General features: G+C 27.2%; 4 protein-coding genes across 6 annotated transcripts in view; 2 read left to right on the forward strand and 2 right to left on the reverse strand.

The window, feature by feature from the left end:
• The window catches only part of Fak (protein tyrosine kinase 2 Fak), a 48,025-nt gene extending 43,566 nt beyond the window's left edge, over positions 1-4,459 (forward strand). The window contains exons 17-21 of the mRNA XM_011498314.1: positions 1,044-1,184; positions 1,577-1,732; positions 1,889-2,220; positions 2,690-2,981; positions 4,101-4,459. Of these exons, the coding sequence (XP_011496616.1) occupies positions 1,044-1,184; positions 1,577-1,732; positions 1,889-2,220; positions 2,690-2,981; positions 4,101-4,412 (1,233 nt within the window). The 3' untranslated portion in view covers positions 4,413-4,459. The remainder of the gene's footprint in view (positions 1-1,043; positions 1,185-1,576; positions 1,733-1,888; positions 2,221-2,689; positions 2,982-4,100) is intronic.
• A 3,113-nt stretch (positions 4,460-7,572) lies between these two features.
• Positions 7,573-10,041, reverse strand: LOC105361065 (sister chromatid cohesion protein DCC1). The gene is made up of 7 exons (XM_011498153.1): positions 9,888-10,041; positions 9,251-9,430; positions 8,749-8,944; positions 8,487-8,679; positions 8,193-8,409; positions 7,831-8,124; positions 7,573-7,743 (listed from the first exon to the last, which is right to left on the reverse strand). The coding sequence occupies exons 1-7, from the start codon at positions 9,917-9,919 to the stop codon at positions 7,638-7,640; spliced, it is 1,218 nt and encodes a 405-aa protein (XP_011496455.1). The 5' UTR covers positions 9,920-10,041; the 3' UTR covers positions 7,573-7,637.
• A 76-nt stretch (positions 10,042-10,117) lies between these two features.
• On the forward strand, positions 10,118-13,191 carry EloC (transcription elongation factor elongin C). 3 transcript variants are annotated; one of them, XM_011498152.1, is made up of 4 exons: positions 10,118-10,193; positions 11,219-11,278; positions 11,798-11,991; positions 12,248-13,191. In XM_011498152.1, exons 2-4 carry the CDS (start codon positions 11,246-11,248, stop codon positions 12,387-12,389), a joined length of 369 nt encoding a protein of 122 aa, XP_011496454.1. In that variant the 5' UTR covers positions 10,118-10,193; positions 11,219-11,245; the 3' UTR covers positions 12,390-13,191. The 3 variants fall into 3 exon arrangements, with proteins under 3 accessions (XP_011496454.1, XP_011496452.1, XP_011496453.1); XM_011498150.1 differs by lacking the exon at positions 10,118-10,193 and adding an exon at positions 10,792-10,904; XM_011498151.1 differs by lacking the exon at positions 10,118-10,193 and adding an exon at positions 10,914-10,988.
• A 1,383-nt stretch (positions 13,192-14,574) lies between these two features.
• Blos2 (biogenesis of lysosome-related organelles complex 1 subunit 2) lies at positions 14,575-15,091 on the reverse strand. Its single transcript, XM_011498148.1, has one exon. The coding sequence runs from the start codon at positions 15,073-15,075 to the stop codon at positions 14,587-14,589; it is 489 nt and encodes a 162-aa protein (XP_011496450.1). The 5' UTR covers positions 15,076-15,091; the 3' UTR covers positions 14,575-14,586.
• Between the last annotated feature and the right edge of the window lie 7,777 nt (positions 15,092-22,868).

A 22,868-nucleotide genomic window follows, 5' to 3' on the forward strand; every position in this document is an offset into this window, starting at 1 on the left:
GTATCTGACGATTTCGGTTTGTAATTAAATTTCCAGATCATGAATAAATGCAAATGCATGTTCTATGTTTTTTTGTTTCTGTTTTGTCATTTTCTTGTTAAGTTACATTAACGAAGCTTATTTTTTAATTTAATGTTTATTGATGTGATTATTACTCTTAATGTTATTCAAGTAGAGTGTTGTTTTGCTTTCGGGTTTCATTTTGTTTTATTTTTTCTATTATTATTATTGTTGTTGCGATTATTATTATTATTATTATTATTATTATTATTATTATTATTATTATTATTATTATTATTCCATTTTATTTCCACATATATAACCTTCTACCCGGATTATTTCCCGCTACTTTCCATTCAAACTCAAAAGAACGTGCAGCATAGTCTTGTTAATAATAAAGCACTTGTAATTATACATTAATACTTTTATTTGCACAATATTGACTATTATAACGTCAATAACAACGACGACGACGACGACGACGACGACGACGACGACGACGACAACAACAACAACAACAATAACAATAATGATAACATTTGATTTATTTATATGAAAAATATACTCGTTTTCAATTAATACTTCAATGTATCGTGAACAAATTTTGAATTTTTTATTGAAATTTTTATTTTTCATTTCTTTTTTTATCCTTTATGCGTAATAAGATAGAGATATTGGCATGACGATTATTATGAATTTATAGCACCATAGTTATTATAATTTGTACGATGAAACCATTTTTTTCTTGTTCTTTTTTTATTTTTATATATATAACTATAATTTATACACTTCCATGCATGAAAAAAGAAAAAAGAAGAGTAAAAAGTAATTAAAATATCGCATAATGTTTTATTACAATCATTAGCATATTATGCGAGGAATTGCCCGACTCTTTGATTGTTAAACTGTATATACGTAAAATATGTTTTTATAATTCAACTCATTGCCCGTCGTTGAATTACATATTTTTTTTGTTTTCTTTTGTTTTTGTTTTTGTTTTTTTTTTTTTTTTTTACAATATTCTTTTGTGTCTTTTATTGCAGAGAAACGCGCAGTCTCAAATGTTCGAGAGCACAGGCGATTTTAATCCACGCGTTGAAGATGAACAGCAGTTTTTGGAAAAACGTTTGCTCGAACAGCAACGTCAATCTGAAGAGGACAGTCGATGGCTTGCAAGAGAAGAAGTAAATAACCATATTCTTACGTTTAAAGTTTCCTTATTTCTCGTTTTTTTTTTTTTTTTTTTTTTTTTTTTTTTTTTTTTTTTTTTTTTTTTTTTTTTTTTTTTTTTGCTTTCTTTCTCATTTGCTTTTATTCTATTGGTACTGCTAACGCTAATACGTTAGACTAACGATCGATTAGAACAGTCAATGATGGAATAAATTCCCCCAATAGAACGGAATAACTTTTAATCGACGGAAAGCGCACACACGCGACCGATAAATAAAACAAAACATCATCTGTTTTCATGATATCTTCTATGTCTAATATAAACGTCCGGATGTATATTCTTGTTGTTTTTTTTTTTTTTTTGTTTTTTTTTTTGATTTTTTTATTTTTTTTTTTTATTTCTCAGAAACGATTGTCGATAGCAACAAGTGGAGATGAAAGTGCAAGTCCGACAATTCCACGATCAGTCACGCAATCACCTAATCACGAGCCTCACACTCACCCCACGAGTACGGGATCTCTCGGCTCTGACAAGAGTTCCGACAAAATTATTATAGTGAAGGTGAGTTAGAATTAAATCATCAATGAGACAATTGATTTTTCCAGGCACAAAGACAACAGTATGTATCGGGATGTCGTCCTCGATTCGCCCATTCGTTTCGTTTAAATAATGTTCGTGTAATTGGCGCAATATTAATAATGAGCGTGCATATTGTAGAAAATGGAGCCAACGCCGACGGCGGATTTGGACAGGACGAACGACAAGGTTTACGATTGCACGACGAGCGTCGTTCGGGCTGTCATGGCCTTGTCCCAAGGTGTACAGCAGAGCAGGGCCGAGCAATACCTCGACCTCGTTAGAAGAGTGGGTATCGAGTTGCGTTCGCTTCTCTCATCGGTCGACGCGCTCATCGAGATTTTGCCGGTTACCGCGCACCGGGAAGTGGAAATGGCCCACAAAGTACTGAGCAAGGACATGGGCGAGCTTGTCACTGCTATGAAGCTCGCTCAAAACTACAGTGCCACGACCCTCGATGCTGAATATCGAAAGTAAAGTGTTGCTATAATTTTCATAACATAACGCTTCCTATTAACGCCTCGTCTCACCACCTTCTCTCTCCTAAGCGCATTACGCTGTCCTAGATCGTTCGTCATTTATTACGTGTACGTGGTTGGGCCGTTTCTCTTACCTTTAATCATTATTAAGATGTATGTAGCGGTGCTAGTAGTGATGATTGGTTCAAAATTTTTTAACGTGCAACATATATATATATATATATATATATATATATATATACTTTTATAGATCACTTGAAGATGATAAGAAGTGTAGTGAAAAATTTTAACTCATATTAATTAATAATCTTTTTTTTTTTTTTTTTTTTTTTTTTTTTTTTTTTTTTTTTTTTTTTTTTTTTTTTTTTTTTTTTTTTTTTTTGTCTTCTTTTGCCCTAAAAGTCTCTAGTAACGAGGCCGTGGTGTGGCAAACGTTAACTAAAAGTCTATTTATTCTCATCAGGGGCATGCTGTCGGCAGCTCACATTCTAGCGATGGATGCTAAAAACTTGCTGGACGTAATCGATTCGATACGCATACGTTTCCCGTACGTCGATAGTCAGATATGTCAGAGGCATTATGAATTGTCAAATTCACGAAACTCTGGCCAAGAGTGCCGAATACGTTCGAGTCAGTCCGGCGAACAGTTGCTGAAAAGAAGCCAATCGAGCGAGAGGCAAATGCCTGGCTTTCGGCAAAGTCAAAGCGGAGAGTTGCTGCATAGAATGGGACAATCCGTTGATCGAGGATCTCAAGTAAATAATCACGTTAATAACTAATAAAGCCTCACGGCGACGCGCTAAATCTATAAATTCATAATATTGTTTAATGTTCAACAAGATTATCAAGTGTAAATTTGAAGAAACGATAAGTTGTCGTTGATTTAATGTTTAATTATAAAATACGATTAATTATAACTATGCATTGAAGAATTTGATAATAGTTTTATGAATCCTAACAGCACGGACTCGCTCATAGAAGCAAAATGAAAACATGGATCTTAAGAAATTTCATTTCAACGAGCTTTAATAATGACAATTAATTATCCTTTTAATTGTCAAAGTCGAGAAATTATTATGCACAATCACAATATTCTTACGAGCAATAAATCATATACGCAAGATGTTCATTCCTTAAAAAGCGGCTTATTATTTATCGATCCTATATAACAAATTACTATTACCTGACATTCAAGGATTTTTCAAAATCTAGGGTCACTCTTCAAGATATTGATTGTTAGTGGGGAAGTGTGAATGCGAACTTTCGCTTGCATCCCGATAATTTGGACTGATGGAGGATTAATAATTATTTCACCATTAATGTTAGGTATAACATTTTATTTTATTTTTACCATACATATACATTTTTTTTTTTTTTTTTTTTTTTGTTATTTTCTAATTCAATAATCAATTATATTCGTTTGCACTTTATTTTTGCAACACTTATTTTTTGATTTACGCAAAACACCAAATACAAGTTATTTTTTAAGCTTCTAAATCATGCATTACGATTCTATTAAAAACTGTTGGATTTTAAGTATAATTTTAAGTTTAATTATGAAAAAAGAATTCCCGCGGCGGTTGCGCATTCATTAAGATCCATGTTAGACATAAAATTTTTAACCTTTGCTCACGCTGACTTTCTAGAAAATTGAATAAAGAAAGATGAAAAAAACAAAATAATCGTTTAGTAGAAGTGAAATGTACTTGTATAGGATATATTATGTACAGTAGCGCGCGAATCTCGTGGGGGAGAGAGAGAGAGAGAGAGAGAGAGAGAGAGAGAGAGAGAGAGAGAGAGAAAAGTATTACGAATGTGACGAAAATTACTCATAAATAAAGAAAAACAAACAAACAAATAAACAAAAATTAAAGGGTGGCCAGTCAGAGGGAAACGCGGTATCGAGTCTGGAGCGACGACACCATATGGTCAACAGCCTCGAGCGCAATTCAACAGCAAGGCGGCAAATGGCGACAAACAGCTTAGAGCGAAAGCGCCCATCTCTCTCTTGCAACAGCGCTAACTCCATGAATCTTCCACCCGTCGTCCCGGTCTCTTGTACTATAATCCAAACGAAAACGCCAATTATTCAGCAGCATCAGGTGCCCATGTCGATGGACATGGGTCAAGGCTCGGTATTCAACAGCAAGATTATTGGCAAGGAGGTTGAGACGAACGACAGCTAACGATAAGGCGACAACTCTATTTAATTATAATAATGATCAATCGCGTCACGCAATATAACATTTGAAGATTGTGGAAGAAGCAGGGAGGAGGCGGCATCATCGTTCGTGATGAAGCTTTATATCCTTTTTTTTCTTCTTCTTCTTTTAAACACTTGGAATAGTCGTTTGGGTTAAGCATTTTAAGAACGTTCCGATACGTAACATTTTTGGGAATTATTTTATATTATAGCGGGATTTTACGGGATCTTTCTTAGATAACAAAAGAAAAAAAAAATAAATAAATAAATAAAAAAAATAAAAATAATAATCCTAAGGACATTATAAACACTCGTTGGTTATAAAATTTTGACGTTAAAAAATGCATGAAAGTAATGATATTCGATTGGCGAATTGTTTAATTTAATTTTAACGCTAAAATCACGAGTGAGTATGTTTAGAATAATAATTTGCTAGAACGGTGCGCATTTAAAAAAATAACCTTATCAAAGTTCTCTTTCAATTATTAGCATCGAATGGGATAGAATCGAATGGAATAGAGTCGAATGGAATAGAATGGAATAGAATGGAATAGAATGGAATAGAATGGAATAGAATGGAATAGAATAGAATAGAATCGAATCCAATCGAATCGAATCGAATCGAATCGAATCACTGCCAATAGTGCATCATTGATTAAACCAAGTTACGATGATTTTTTAGAAAGTGCGAATAAACACTTGGCTGTTTAGAAAACTTATCTTTGATATGATTTTGCTCTTAGAAAAGTGGTTAACGTGATTTGGGTTGAGAAATCAGCTGCTAATCGGTACCAATTTCAGCGAATGTTGTAAATAATACGAATCAAGCGAAAAGTTACCCCCCCTCCCCCCCCTCTCCGCCTAACCGCCAACCAACTCCCAGCCATCCAACCCATTATTACATTACCCGTAATAATTGATTACTGCTTGACACTTGCATGTGCTCAACGATCATATCAATATTGATGACGATGTGCTTCTCTCGTCGAGCAGGCAATTTATTTTTTATTATTTCACATTTCATCTTTGACGCGTAAAGGAAAAACGTACTTATACATAGGACAGTATTCTCTAGCGATAACAATGTCGGTTGATAGAATTTCAGTCACTGATACTACATTAAAATCGCGACTCCAAAGCTTTCGAATTACCGTTGCGATATTTGTTATATAAATTATATATAACGACATCAATTATATGGTGACGTATAACATATTTACTTCGAACGTCTATATTTTTCTTATCATTATTATTATTATTTTTGTTATCTTCTTCATTTTGTAATCGACATAATTCTCACTTTTCTTTCTACTTTTATATCAACGAATTTGCAATAATAATAATTTTGATATTCGAGTGGATGCAATAATTGCTATTACAATATTTCATCGACAGTAAGTTACAATCGTTTGTTACCTTGCGTCACCTGCTATTGGTAGTCAGTTAAATAATATTATATGTATGAAGTTATATTGTATAAATCTGTATTTGTATATTTAAACAAGAGTGTCCGCGATTACGACAAAGCCAACACGTAATTTAAATATTAATTATATTTTAAAGCCGATAAGCTTACAAGTGGGTTCTTAAAAAATGAATTCGTAATTTCATAATCAATTCCTCGTATTGTGTATTCGCTTACACGTAGATATTACATAGGTATGTAGAAGAAAAAGAAAAATTTTTTTTTTTTTTAAATCAAACGCGCGTTATGCAAGGACATGATGATTATATTATACACGATGATAAAGAATGTGACCGAATGTTCTATCTACTTAAATAATTAATTAACGACTATTGTACCGGCTTGTGACGTTTATACGGGATGTTTTATATAAAATATGAAGAAAATCGTAAAATAAAAATAGAAATATATCAGTCATATTTGGTGGTATGTATCATCAGTTCCTATTGAGGCATACATTGATTGAAAAGTTCTCATCACTTTGCAAAAGAATAATAGAATTATTTAAGAAATTCAAATAAATATAACAAGGCTTTGTCACCGACAATTTATACAAAGCAATATCTGTGTTTTTTTTTTTTTTTTTTTCTGTTTTTTTGTTTTTTTGCCAAAAACGAGTGACAAATTTATATAAATCAATTATGCATATCTCAACATTATATATAGATATTGGCTCGCGCACACGCACACGCACACGCGCTACACACAAAATAATTATACACATTACCACGTATGTATTACATTAAGCCACATTGAAAAAAATTATCCAAAGTACAATACTATTAATCTAGCTAATAATTATTAACATTTGCAATCATAGATTTTGTATGACTTTAAATTAACAATATTGTTGAGATATTATTGTTAAGGATAATAAATAAATAAATAAAAGCGTAAAATTTATAGTCAAAATATTTATTCAGTTTTATTAATTAAACGTAAAAAGAACTTCGAATATTGTCATCTCGTTTAAAGGTGTTTGTAAATTTGTGTAAATGTAATGATGTATTATTATAATAATTATTGATTATGATTATGTATGGACAAATAAATTAAACTTCTGATTTTAACTGCAATGTGCTTTATTATTGACTCGGCTATACCTCTGCAAATCATAAATATATTAAAAATTTTCATTGTTTATAGGATCGATTCCACGATCATTTAACTGTGAGTACCGAGGCGTTAAATAAATAACTTTTTTCCTGGTCACTTTGTGCTTATCTGATTAATGCCTCGTCAATTTTCATTATGAACGTATTGCTTAAATTATTTGTATGCCGTAGTTGGCAACAAATAAAAAAAATTATAATATAAATTAAAAGATAAATTTCTTTTTTTTTGTAATTATAATACATCCTTATGATGTTCTATGATCTTCTATTTATTTTAATTCTTCATTAGTATTATTTCCATTTTTCTTTTAACATAGTTTTACATTTAAGTCATCATTTAGTTATTGTCTTTTATTTTCTGTCAACAGAAAATCAATGCTTAACGTGATTAATTTAATCTAAATAATATACAATATTAAAAGTAATGAACGGTATTTATAAAAATGGAGAACCAAAATTTGACAATCTATCATTTTCATTTACTTCCGATCAGTTTGACATTGTAGAAAAAGTATAATTATAAAATGTATAAAAGATATTTAATCTTTTTCTTACAATATTTGATATAAAATTGTTTCTTTGAAATGCAAAAAATTATAATTTCTTATAAGATACAATACAATAACTCTTATTTTCCATGTTTTGCGCTATAATATCTTATTCCACTAACTACGGATGGTCGAGTATACTTTGTTAAAATAGCATTTACATCTTGCTTGCGCGTTACATATTTTCTATAATAAAATATAATCAATTAACACAAAATTGTTTGTTAATTTCAATAATTAAAAATAAAATTAAGAAATTTCTCGTTTACTCACGATATATAAGGTGTTATTTCCTGTATTGTCCACTTTTCTTTCACTTTAAAAAGATCGTGTAATCTTTTGTTGATATTTTCTGGTAAATTTGATTCTGGATATAGAACAACCTCTTTTCTAATAGTCTGACTGTTCCATATTACAATAGCTATACCATGAAGGTATTCCTCTTTTGGTTGTATACTATCAGGACTTCCAATTTTCCAGGCCTCCATAAAGTCAGTGTAACTGTTGGATGGACACGCGGTGAGTAATATTTGAGCCAAGAGCCTGCTAGATCTTGCCTCGTTATACCTACAGAAATGATTACAATTTATAAAAATTATGAATAACTTATGATTGTAGAATATAAAATGTCATACTTATATAGTTGAGTTCCATCGTCTGTTGTTTTTGTACTTGGTACTGTATATTTTTTAAATAATACATCAAAAATAGGCCTTGGAACAATTTCTTCTAAGCACGCGTAAGAAAATTCCTTATCAATCTCATCGATTTCCCAAGAATTTTCTTCAATTAAATCTAACATCAAAGGTAAAGCTCTGGCTTCAAACTCGAAACCAATAAGACGATAATAACCTTTTGAATTTTTTATACCAAGTAAATAAAATTATGCATATTTCAACAGAATATGAAAGTAAAATGTCAATACCTACCATCCATACAAGCTATTAAATATTCTGGAAGAGCATCTAATATTTCACCGTCGCTAGCTTGTATTTCATTTCGCAGTCTCTCCCAGTCATAAAGAGTGGATTTATCTATTAGTTTTTCGTACTCTAAACCTTTAAACGACGACGGTTCCAATACAACTTGCAATTTACTCAATTTGGGACCGCACTCTCTTACCTATAATATAAAAAAATTATTTTATCCTATTAACTTTTATAATATAATTTTCATTTGAAATTTACACACCTCAAGGTAAGTACTGTACATTCCTTTAACTTCTACTTCCTTAATAATCCGACCTTCCACTTCTTCCAATAATACTTCATCCTTTAAATTGGGTATTAAAAGACATGTATTTGATGTCTCGGCTTCTTTCACTTCGTATGTTCTAGTACTACTGCATAAAACAGCCGATTCTTTATTATCACCACGAAATGATAAGCTAATATAACAAACAATTTCTACGATATATCGTTGTTTACAAAATAATAAATGTAATTCTAATTATGTTATAAGATTAAATATAAATAATATTATTATTATATTACATCTATGTATTATTGATTATTAATAATTTTAATTATTTATAATCTGTTCTTTTAAAACAAAATTTTCCAAATGAAATATTAAGACTTATTATTAATTAAAAATATAAAACTATAAAGACATACGTAATAAGACAATTAAAATAAATAAATTGAACTATCGTGTTTTTCTCTATCGTTAGCAAATCTTATTGATTACAAACCAGTCTCCAATTTGTAGGGATTCCAGTAAATGTTCGTCGAGCTCTAATACTTTAAAGTCATTACTTTGTTCGTTAAGTGGCATTGATGTATACAAAGTTTGTACTAATGGTGATATGTCTGATTCATTTATATTTGCTAATTTAAATATTTCATCTATTTCTTCCGAAGTCCTTTTCTGTCTAAAATTATATTTATAATAATTTCAAAATTATTTGTATTTTGTAAATAAACAACGCTAAAATTAATATTTAAATTTTCACAAAGACCAATGTAAAGCAGTTCTTTTGTTAATACTTCTTTTATTAATTAAAAACACCTGTTAATGCAATGAAATTAAAAGTAGCCATAAAATAATTTATATACAATATACAATTTATATTCTATTATTTAATATTTTCTCTAAGTCTAATATATTATTTACTTTTATTTAAGTTTTAAAGTAGTTCAGTGCATGTAAAAAATGTTGGTAAATAATTTACATGTAACGTTTGCATTTTTAAAAATTATTTTCATAATTAGTTAGAGGTTATGTACAAAATACAAAAACTGATAGAAATGATAAACCAAAAAGTATAACTCCATAAAATGTTTAAGTAAAACTTTTCATATAAATATTCTCTTTCAACATAAACTTACATATTTATTTCTACATCTTCCGTTGACTCCATTATACGTAAATATCTTTAATCCGATAAAACAATTAATAATAAAATGTTTAACACGATAGAAACAATGTTAGGTTAAATTATTGTAATAAAGTTAATTATTATTCTTTATAAATGTTATTGCAAATTCTTCTGTTAAATAGATATTTGTATAAGAAATCTGTATTTATAACAAGATTTATTACTTATGTTAAACGTGTAAAGTTTATTCCAATCATTTTCAAATGATTCTTTAGTTCCTGGATTATTTCGCGCCTTAGTTTATTCCATGAAACAGGTAATTATTTTTTTATTTTTTAAATAATATTTTAAATTAAACTTTAACAAAGACGCTAAAAGCTATTTTAAGTGTACAGGAGATATACACATTATGAAATGATTTGATTATAAAATAAAAATTGTATTGACATTTTTAAGTCCAGAATTTGTCTTAAAAGTAATAATAAAAAATTATATTACCATACAATTTGTTTATTTTTTATTATTCGTCCTTGATATTCAAACTTTGAGAAAAATGCAAGTTTGGCGGACAAATTTTAAAATTTAAAGGAAAAATTAATAATGATATTACATTTAAACGTATTTAAAATAAAATTGTTCAAGCAAAAATTCTTCTGTACGTCATTGCATCATAAATTGCTAAGCAATTTACGACAAAAAGAAGATTTGAAAATTAAATTATTTAAAAATTTAGAATATCATGACTCGAATGAAAGCAATTTATTATTTAAATAATTTGAATGTCCATTTGACGTGGACTATGCGTAGGCGTTATCTGCAAATTAAAAAGAATACCGATTCTCATATGTTGCCAAAAAGTAATTTGATTTTTTTTTTTATCGATAACCTTATAAATTTGACTTTGTTGCCGTTCTTGCGTCAATGACCAAAATTTCATAGTTTTTGCTGGTCATACTACCTTATCCGTGAAAATTAAAAATATTATTAAGGAAAGCTCAATTTTTTATACAGAATCATTTTTAATTAGGTAAAATAACGTTTATTATATATTTTTTATTACATATTTTAATCATTTTTGCACAATCATTGTTGACGCCAAGGAATACTTATGGTATGGTGATAAATTTACAAATAAAAATGTTATTTTTAAACCAATGTTTTGTAAATAGTTTAAATTTTAAATTTGTAAAATTATTTTTAATACATTATATTAAAGTATTTCTTATGCCAATGGAAAATTAAGAATTAGTGTATATTAAAGATGAAAGGGATTTTTGAGGTTATTTTTAAATAGCCTTAGTTTTAAAAATATTAATTTACATCTTATTTTTGCCTTTCTAGGTTAATTAAAATATATTCAACTGAAAAATGTCAGGAGATATGAATATGCAAGCTGAAAAGGTATGTTATTTTAGTCTATTTAATATTAAACAATTAATTGCACATTTTACCTTTTCTATTATAAGTAAAATTTTTATTCCTAAAATTAACTCTGTCATGTATAATAAACCTATAAAGTAGTGTAGCAAACGATTATAAGTAATTTGGTTTTCCATTAGCTTATAATTATTGTTAGAGTACAAATACATTGTTAGTAACAAATTATTTTCAATGATATCAGATACGAATATTATTCCTACGATTTATAGCTTATTTAAACGTTTATTTAATTTAATTATTATTCACATATGTCACATAGTTAATTATTTAATAAAGTATATGTTTTATAAATAATTATTCCAATTTGAGAACAATGTTTTTATAAAATTTCAATTTTCCTTGTGTCAATTTTCATATTATTTATTTTAATCGAATAGTATTTAGAATTTTAAGTTCACTTTAGATTTATTCGCACATTGTGGTTAATATTAACAATTTATTTGACAAAAGCTTTTAATGGCATTTAAAATAAATTCACAGCAAGAGTCAGGACCTGTATATGGAGGTTGCGAAGGACCGGATGCCATGTACGTCAAGTTAGTCAGTAGCGATGGTCATGAATTTATTGTTAAACGGGAACATGCTTTAACTAGCGGTACGATCAAAGCCATGTTAAGTGGACCTGGTCAGTTTGCAGAGAACGAGGCTAATGAAGTTAACTTTCGTGAAATACCGTATGTATCAGTTCTTAACTTTATCATTAAAAATAATTTAAAGGGTCAAAGGTGTTGAAGATTTATATATTTATATATGTTTCTGTAGCTATCAACGTAATTGATATTGCAAACATATTTATAACAGTATTGAAATATAGATTCTTTCAATATTAAATCCTCTATCAAAAAATTTAACGTAACATCTGTATTTGAACATATTTCTTCAATTTATCTGTAACGATATGAAGTTTGTAAATAAAATTATTCTTTGCAGATCGCATGTGTTACAAAAAGTTTGTATGTATTTCACGTACAAAGTCCGATACACAAACAGCAGTACAGAAATTCCAGAATTTCCAATTGCTCCAGAAATAGCTTTGGAACTTTTAATGGCTGGAAATTTCTTAGACTGCTAAACATAAATGCATTGAATTTGCTGTTTGGAGGCTTAGCAAGAATTGAAAGAAATGCAAGAGATCTATGTTTACTTAGGGTTTGTTATATGATCTTTAATGAGAAAAATGGATATCCCTTGGTGATAAAACTGTTTATCATAAAGTAAAGCTCAGGCTTAATTCATTTTTCTAATACTATGGATAAATATGGACTTAGGTAGGTGCGGTTTCTCACCTCATTGATAAAGATCTAGATTGATAACTAACGAGAGATTATAGTCTGTTGTCATATGAACCTGAATTCTGAAGAAGCAGCCAAATATAAAGCTGCGAAAAATCTATTTGCTGGCTATACAACAACTTCACATCGTATAATTATTATAAATACATACTATAGGTCGTTAAAAACATTTCCACTGATGAAACTAAAAAGCAATTTAATTAACAAAAATATGAGTTTTTACTAAAACGTAAAATAGCCGCGTTAATACACTTTATTGTTCAATTAAACAACTTTAGTTAATAAAGCTTTTAAAATGTTAAATAGAATATTCAAATTTTTATTTAACAGTACTTCCTTTCAGAAAGGATTGTAGTTAAATTTTTTGTGCTAAAAAAAAATAATAAATTTTGTATGTACTTTTGAAAATGGAAGTAATTTATAATGTAACAAATGGTTAGTTTTTTTTTACCAAACAGAGGATATATGCAGCACCACTTTCATTGTTATACGTTACTTAAAAATTTATTAATCGAATGTTTTCGTAAGTTGATTTATAACAAATTATTCGATACAAACTACCTGTTTAACCTTATTTATTAACGACGATAAAAAAAAAAAAAAAATTATTGAATTTCAATGAAACGATACTTTTTTTTTTCTTTTTTTTTCTATATAATTAACAAAAATATTAATAATGAAAATATAGTAACGTAAGTAATAGTAAAATTGTTTGGCATCTTATGAATAAAAAGAGAGAAACATGGAGTTAAAATTGTTTATTTTACATATTTTTTCATCATTTTGAAAAGTATATGATAAAAAGTGGTAAAAAGTTCACGAAAAATGTTAAATAAAAATAATTGAAGTGTAATTTAAATTTAAAAATTTAATTGGATATAAATGTCGTATAACTCAAAATATAATTCAAAATTCTTTATCCTCATTTTTCTTAAACTTTTTGCATTTCATTTTATGTATATAAATACCAATAAATTTTTAATAATATTACTCACTAGCCAATTATTTATGTTCCATGGTTTCCTATATAACTGATCTGTACGCCATGCAGTGTCTTTAAAAAAAAAATAAATAAATATATACGTGCGCGCGCGCGCGCGCGTGTGTGTATGATTGTATATATTAAAATAATAGAAATAAGAATAACATGTCTAAATTGTAGTATTTTCATGAATTCATATGATTTAAATTTAAATATTATCAATGTCAAAAAAATAAAGGAAATAATTTAAGCAATAAAAACTTTCATTTTACACAAAAATTATACTTATTGAAAATTGAATTAATCTTGTAAAATTCTTATTTACAGTAATTAATTGATATTAAAATTACTGTCAAGTATATCATAATATTCTTATTGCATATCATTTAATAATTATTAATAAAGATTAATGTTAAAACAAATCACTTTTGTATATAATCCTTTATTCATATAAATTAATATCTCATAAAAAAAAAAAAGCTGTCTATTTTACTGAATCCTTCATGTATAACATATTGTTTTCAAATATATTGAAATTACAGTACATATTACAACTAAATTAAATAATTACCGTAATAGAATGTTGCAATATGCAAAAAATATAATTATTTACTTAAGATTGGGGGTTTTTTTTTTTAATTTTTTTTTTTTTTTTTAAAATTTTTTTTCTTATAATAAACGTCAATAAATTTGTATGATTTTACACTAATTATTATAGACTTTTATTATCTATAAATACTGTATTGTAGATGATAAAACTTAACTTATTGAAACTTTGAACTATACATATAAATGATTATGTATTTACATGTATATAAATGTGATTTATATTACATACAACAATTAATTCTAATTATATTAATTATTATTGAATCACAGATGTTGCTGAAAATGTAGTTTTGCAAAATATGTATTCATCGATTAGCAAAAGCAAAAAATTTTTAAAATAACTATATAGCAAATAACTAACAAATAACAACGAGATAAAGAAATTATTACTTTTTAATATCCTTTTCAATATCTTTAAATTTAGATTCTAATCTATTTGAATATGCAAGTAATTTATAAGCTGCTTGTTCCAATTTCGTTACACTATCGTCTATTTGATTTATATTATCAAGAACTGGTTGTAATTTTTTGTATTTTTGATTAAGTAAATCCAATGACTGAGAAACGTTTGAAGAAATAGTTTTAAGTTCTGAATACTTAGCACTAGTTTCTTTATTCAATCGCTCCAGTAGTCTATAGTCTTCGTGAGTCGCAGTTAATTCTTCTTGAAGATACTCGCTAGTCTTTTGGAACATTGTATTTGCAAGTCGACTAAGATTAGGATCGTGCGGATCCAAAGCTTCAAAACTACTTGTGCTTGTCGAGAGAGTCGTACCTTTTTTGGGAGACTCGAACCTTAGATTCGAATCTGCTTCACAAGTTTCTAAATTAGGATGCTCGGACCGCAATTCTTCTTTACTTGCTTCACTTGCCATCTTATATACTTCTTCAATATATCTATATAAATAATAATTATATAATAATTAAGATTAAATTTAAATAAATTTATTATATAACGATATATACAACGATAATTAATAAATTATAAAAAAAATTTGTCGGCTTAAGAGGTTATTAATAAAAGAGAAAACAAAAAATATATATATACAATATGTTTTAAAGACATTATTTATAAGAGTTTACATTTATGTTTATAATATATATTTCACATGGTCGCACAATAGTAGAATAACTTGTATTGGCTTTTTCATATTTTATGATATATAACTTACGTTACAATTAATAAAACTTGTTCATTTGTTTTCAAATTGATACTCTCAATAGTATGGCAACACTGTATTTGAATTGCTTGTAGAATTTTTTCTTCCACGTACATTTGCACCAGTGACGACTTGAATACAAATTGAAATTTAATAAAATAATGCTCTAAAGATATATGTGATTCGAGTTTTTTAATTGGTATAGAAAAGACGTGTTCGTACTCCTTTAGACTTAGTATCTTTACGACAACTATGGTAAACTGAAAAATCACAATTCTCAACAATAAAACTTGGTAATACGTTTTATATAGTCTATATGATTATCATGCCTATTACTTCATGCATATATGTTGTATATTATGCATATAAATGGCTTCAGTTTTGTAAATAAAAAATGCATATGAATATAGTGTATTTAAAAATAATTGTTTTTTTTTTTTTTTTTTTTAATTGGATAATAAGGCTTTTTTTTTTTCAAAACAAAAAAAAAACAAAAAACAAAAAACAAAAAACAAAAACAAAAGACAAAAAACAAAAACAAAAACAAAAAACAAAACAAAACAAACTATTAACAAATTGAACATAATCTTATTACTTAATCATTAAATGTTTATCAACGAGTCTTTTAAAATAAGAATTATAGGAAAAATTGGATGGGGCGCGTATATAGGATTTGTTGATTTAAAATAAATCGAAAGATAACATTAATATTGATTTACAGATTTACCGATAATTTATAAATTAAAATATTATTTGTTATATATTTTTATGTTAATGTTATGTACTAATTACATAGTCAAAAATATTATAGTAATAAATATTTTAGCTTGCAATGAATGTAAATAAATATATTTCATGTTTTAGTTCAAATTATGATTTGCATATGTTAATTTCATTTGACTTAATAATAAAATAATTCATAGCCCTAAAGAACAATGTTATAGTCAAATAATCGATAATTTTTATAATTTCCTTTATTCTCACTGGTAATTAATCGAGTACTATTATCATATATATATATATATATATACTACATGCTGATACATACTAATAATAAATAATTTTATAATTACTATATAGATTATTTCATAATATGCTAATTTACTACAAATATACTAATAAATTCCAATATATTAAATAAATTATTGTATAAATATTACATTAATTTTATTGTAATAAATTTGATTTATAAATAATTTTCAAGTTGTTTTTATACTGTAAAAAATTTTATTCAAGTTAAAAAAGAATGTATTATTAAATTATATTATTAATTTTATACATTTTTTACCTTAATATTATGATATGTGATCTGCTAAATAAAATTAATAAGTTTTTACAAGTTTGTAATTTATGTTTTTCAATTGAAATTAATTTATTATGAAAATATGAGTTTTTTTACTATTCCAAATATTTATTTTCTTAAGACATATAAAACAACTAATTTAAACAGTTTTCTATATTATTGTTCAATTTTTTCATTATTAAAGATATTTATTTGACATATTTATCCGACTACAAACATGTGAAGAATAAAAATTTCATTAAGTCCATTCTCTTATTAATAAAAATATGCATTTCAAAATTGTTATATTGAATAACTTTTTATTTGTCTTATTTTTAATAATATCTACAACAACTTCACTGATTAAATTACAATGTTTGTTTACAATTGTTTTAAATAACTGCATATTTTATAAAAATTCATTGCAAAATCTACTAATCACTTTAAAATTTTAATTCTCAAGAAATTATAATAATTGCTTACAGCTGCTTTATTTGTTGGTAAATCAACTTCGTAGTAAAAGCACCATGTAACATTGTTGATAAAATAGCAATCAAATATGTATTTCCACAATGTTAATTAAATGAATTTAACATCAACTCAAATCTTACTATTTTTACTAATTAATTATATTTTATATTCTTTCATTTTCAATTAAATTTCAATAATTATAAAAATTACAATTATTTCAAATTTTTAGAATATAGCAAATTCAGACACTTATTTTTATTTTCTACGACTTCTTTAACGACATTCACGCTTATTCAAAACATTCATACTGAAAAAATGCAGATTTTGTTTTTATTTTCTAATAAATTTGGTCAATTATATTTTAAAGCAATAATTTATAAAAAAAAAAGAAGGCAGAATAATAATATGTAACAGATCGAGATGCATAAAATAAATGAATCATTATTATTAAAATAAGCGATTGTATCAAAGTTGGTACTGAAATTTTTTTTTTGCGTACACGTTTAGTATTAAGTTCTACTGATTTAATTTAAAAATGTTTCATAAAAATTTAACGAGTAAAATCATAATATATGATTTCCTAAGAAGTTAACTTCAGTTTTTACATATTTTCGAAACAGGTTATTTATGAAAGTAAAAAGTATATAATTACTGGTCGGCTATTACGATGCTACAAAAAAAGTAATGTAAATTAAATAAAAACTTAATTTTATTTATCTTTATACTTTTTATAATTAAAAATTTATAAAATAGATGTTTATAATAAATTTTTACGTATTATTATCCAACAATGATTTAAAAAACTAAATTAAATGAATTAAAAGACAATATTTATATTTCATATAACACATTCATGTAATCTAATTTATTTTATTATGAACTATTATTTTATCTCGTACTATTTAGTTAACATTTATAATCATATTATGTAGTATATTCATTTCAAAAGCAATTAATATATCAATATATCAAAGATTAATTATATATATATATCTTTGTTTAAGAAGATATCTTAATATTATAAAAATAATAAAACAATTTGTTTCGTAATTACAAACATACATATATACATAAACGCGCGCGCGCGCGCACACACACACACACACACACACACACACACACACACACACACACAATTATATGTGTCTTTACAAAACTGTACTATTTGATATATGAAATATTTATTCATAATGTAAAGATATTAGCACGGAGATAATGTACAGGGCAAATCGTCTTTTAAATTTATATTAAGTTAATGTAATTTTTTTTTATCTTTTAAAGAATAAGTTATATCAAGAATGAGATATCAAATTAAGAACAAAAACTTTCTTCTACAAAAGAAAAATACTAATAGAAAGAAAAAATTGGATCTGCGCTTTTCTATTATCTCAAACTTTCTTGTAGTATTGTTCAAATAAAGTTCAAAATTAAATATTCCTTATTCATTAATGTAATGTTAATATTTTTTTTCTAAATGCAGTGTACGTGCGTGTATGCGCGCGCGTGTGGAGATAATTTTATAACTAAGGCTTATTAGATTTTAAGAGATAATGTTTGAAATCTATACTGTATTGCAACAATTCTACTTTACTAATCGAATATTGAATCATCGATTATAATTAGTTTCATGAAAGTTATTTCTAATCTTACTTTTGAACTGGGTTAAGCGGATAAGCAGTTAAAAATATTTGTTTGATACTTTATACGATGATAAATTGTAATTAAGAGAAGGACATGTGTATTTCAATCTTGCATAAATTGTAAATAGAACATAAAGTCTTATTTTTTTTTTTTTTTTTTTTTTTTTTTTTTTTTTTATTTTTAATTGAAATCGATTATTTAATTGGTCAAAAAGAAAAAAAAGTGGAACTTACAATGTAACGATATGACGCCATGATAAATATGAATGACATATTAAATACATCAAAGTGGTTGCGGATCATTGAATCATAAAGACCAATATATTAACTTTCTGCCCTACTCAGTAATTGTTCTCGTTCGTTTACTTAATCTCATTATTTTCCAAGAAATAACGAGAAGTAAAATACTTGCTCCATTTTACGTATTGGCTGTTGTGTGTCTGTGGTGACCGGTATGCAGTCACTACTCTATCGTGTTGGTATAATATATAGATTGAAGTTTTAATAAACTTATGAATAAAAATTATTTGCTTCGGTATGTTTATATACATTGCTTCCTTAGTATTACTATAACTCTTAAATTTCATTGCAAATTTATTGGATTAACAAATTTCAACACATTTTCGTAATTTGAATGTTGTGCACAGGGGTTAGAATAATTTATAGAAAATTCACAATTTTCAATCTATTCTAGCACATTAAAGGAGCGATATGAGCACTTTTACACGCACAATTCTTACATTCTTACATACAAAATTAAAAATACCAAAGCGTCATACGGATATAAATCGAATGATTAAATTGAAAATCTATCGAGGAAGATAAACCACATCTATTCTACGATCTAATTAACAAGTATATAATTATTTTGCATGGAGCATCACAAACATTTTTTTATCCTAATAATATTTTGCATTTTACGTATTAGGATTGTAATTTTCAATATTCGATAAATATAATATTATAAATTACAATCGAATTTGAAACTCGCATAATTACTATACTCGTTAAATATATTAGAATGCCACTTTTTGTGTTCCATGTGTTTATCCGAGCGAATAAATTAGCTGGAACTATAAAATAAAAAAAGTGATCAGCATATTGTTTATGCACATGTAAACATAAAAAATAAAACACTTAACGATGGTATTTAAAAAGCTAATTTATTTTTTATTGAAAACAACAATTTTGTGGATTTCTCTCTCCCCCCCCCCCTCCCCCTCGCCCCTCCCCAAACCGCCCCTCCCTATCTCCTTGCAATCAACCCCTCCCCCTCACTCTTCTTTTTGCCATGATTTTTTAATTAAAAGTAATTTTGTCTTAGACGTTGAAAAAGTCAAATAAACCTTTGTCATTGCGATTGCGCACACGTTCGCTAAAATTGTACGGAGAGAACAAAAAACAATAGCTCTACAAATATCAAACGGCATAATTATCTTGTGGAGTTGTGTTGTAGGTTAAGCGCTTGTAAGTGTGCGTTTGTGTGCGCCGCGCGCAATCATTGTAACTGTAGCGGCGCTGGGATCGTCGATATTACGTTACGAATCAGTGAAAATGCTAGGAAACGCGGCTCGTGGTTTATTGTGTACAGCGGCACATAATGACTAATAAGGTTCGCTTTCTTTGTCCGTAGCGCTCCAACGCACTCGACTCCACTTTTGCAGTTTCACGCGCGAACTGCACTCGCGCAACGCCGATTCGCCGCGCCTAAGTGCAAGTGCACTCGAGTACCCACACAGATACGTACTGTACTCTCTCGCAAGTAAATAAGTGCGTTTCATAAACCCAACGAATACTATTTGATGTAGTTGGATGTTCATTTCGGGCAATGATGCTGTTTCGATCTCGATACACGCGTACCTGATGAATAGGCGTGTTTAAAAATTGTTAGACAATCATAAATTTAAGCTGTTTAACATTTCGTTTCGTCGTAAATGTAAACCGCGTCTTTTTAACATAAAATCTTATCTTAACCAGCGCCAATAATATTTCACATATTAGATAATGTTGTTGATGATTGTTTGCAGTTTTTTCATTTCTTTTCTTTTTTTTTCTCGGCATTGTGTTTTCCAATGAAAAATAGCTTATCACGTTAATTTATTAGGCATTGACATTCACACATGTTGTTTAAGAAAGGAACTTCTTCAATTTGATGGATGATATAAGCCAGCAAAATAACTTATGAATAAGAAAAATTTTCTATTATCAAAAAGTGAACTGAAATATTTATGATTTCAGTTCGAGGCATAATTAATAAAACTAAAATAATAAAAAGTTAAAGCTAATTAACATATGGAGCAGGCGCGCGTGTATCTGTGTACAATATACGCCTGTAGTATATAAATAATTGAAGCATTGCGTTAAATATCATCCAATGCATTGAAATATATTTAATAGTTTTTATTTTAGGCTGAACATTGATGAATGAAAAAACACGATGATTGTTATTTTTCAACGGCTAAATAAACGTTTACGGATTGAAATTCCATATAACGTCAGATTACGGATAAGAAAATTACTTGGGAGCGTAACTAAAAGCTACAATTTATAATTAAACGTAAAGTATGTTTAAATTTAACATTAATTTGGCCCTCGCCGTGTGATGTGCGCGCGCCGACTGTGCATTTACGTGGATAAATTCTCTTGCGCGCGAGTCTACATGTGTGCGCAGCGCTGATTACGGTTTACGTCCGGTGTCGTTGTATTCGTTCGACTCGTTGAGACTTTCCGTCACTACGGACCTTCCGCAGCGAATACACTGATACCGAAGCTACGGAATTGCGTTATTTTGAGTTTCATTTCGTTCGAGCTTCGTACTGTCTCGTCTCTAACATTGTCTCCTTAAACATCCTTTTTATAGTCTCCCTTCATCTGGAATTAACGTAGAATTAAGGAAAATTCCAATTTTCTTGAATGGGAATTGAGTGTGGTTAATATTATTGTTGATTTCTTTGATCTCGTAAGTGTTCTAGAACAGCGCCGATTGATTCCTTAATTTACCACTTATTATTATTGGTCAATATATTTCCATATTAAAGTATCGCTAATTTTGTATTATACGTCGCTGAGGTCCAGCGTAACATGTATTCACCACTTTATTCACATTGAAAATTAATACTTCACATTTGTCTCTAACTTTTATTATTCAAACATATGTCTTATGTTTCAAAATGTTTTTGAACATGTATTGTTTACCACACTTGACATTATAAAATTAATCAAGCTACAGAAATAAAAATGCAATGAAGTTTAATAATTTTATTATACTTATCAGATATATAAAAAAAATTATACAAATTTTTATAAACAATTATTATTCATTTATAATTCAGTTTCATGATTAAAAAGGTGAAAATACATTGTTTTAAAAGAATTTGCAGTTGGAATAAAATAAATTTTAATTTATGGTTAGATTTTTCAAAGGTCATCGGAAAATATTTGTATAATGTGGGATGCTTAATAATTCTTTTAAAAATCAAATTATTTAAAACTAAAAAAGTAAGAATAAAAGACACTTATTTCCTTATTTTATATATATTTTATCCTCAATCATAAATACGAATTCATGGTTATTTAATAAAAAGAATCGAAACATTATATATATATATATATATATATATATATATATATATATATAAATGAATATTATTACTTATTATTAAAAATATTTTAAATATGTATATTTGTCTAAATTGACTTGGTTGTGTGAAATAAATTTTATACGCTACAAGCGCGAATCAAAATTTAACTTGAATTACTTATATATATATATATATATATATTAATTATTTGATTAATTTTATAAACATAATTCGCTTGATCAAAGTTGATATTAGATAATACTGACATTTTGACAATCGTTTTCGTAAAAATTGTTATTTAAGAAATTAAGAATCAGAAACCATAATTAATTTAAATTTTTTTTTATATTTCATAAGAAAATTCTAATATACGCATATTGTAATGTACTTATTAAAAAATTGTAAATAAAATATATATCTAAAAAATTTTACCGTGTTATATACTTTTAATATTGATACACAAACAATATTTCCTTGTAAATTACATTTTTACTTTTAAGATTTTATCGTACTATTATCCTTAATATTAATATA

This window comes from Ceratosolen solmsi, unplaced genomic scaffold (assembly GCF_000503995.2).
Source record: "Ceratosolen solmsi marchali unplaced genomic scaffold, CerSol_1.0 scaffold14, whole genome shotgun sequence".
Taxonomy (NCBI): domain Eukaryota; kingdom Metazoa; phylum Arthropoda; class Insecta; order Hymenoptera; family Agaonidae; genus Ceratosolen; species Ceratosolen solmsi.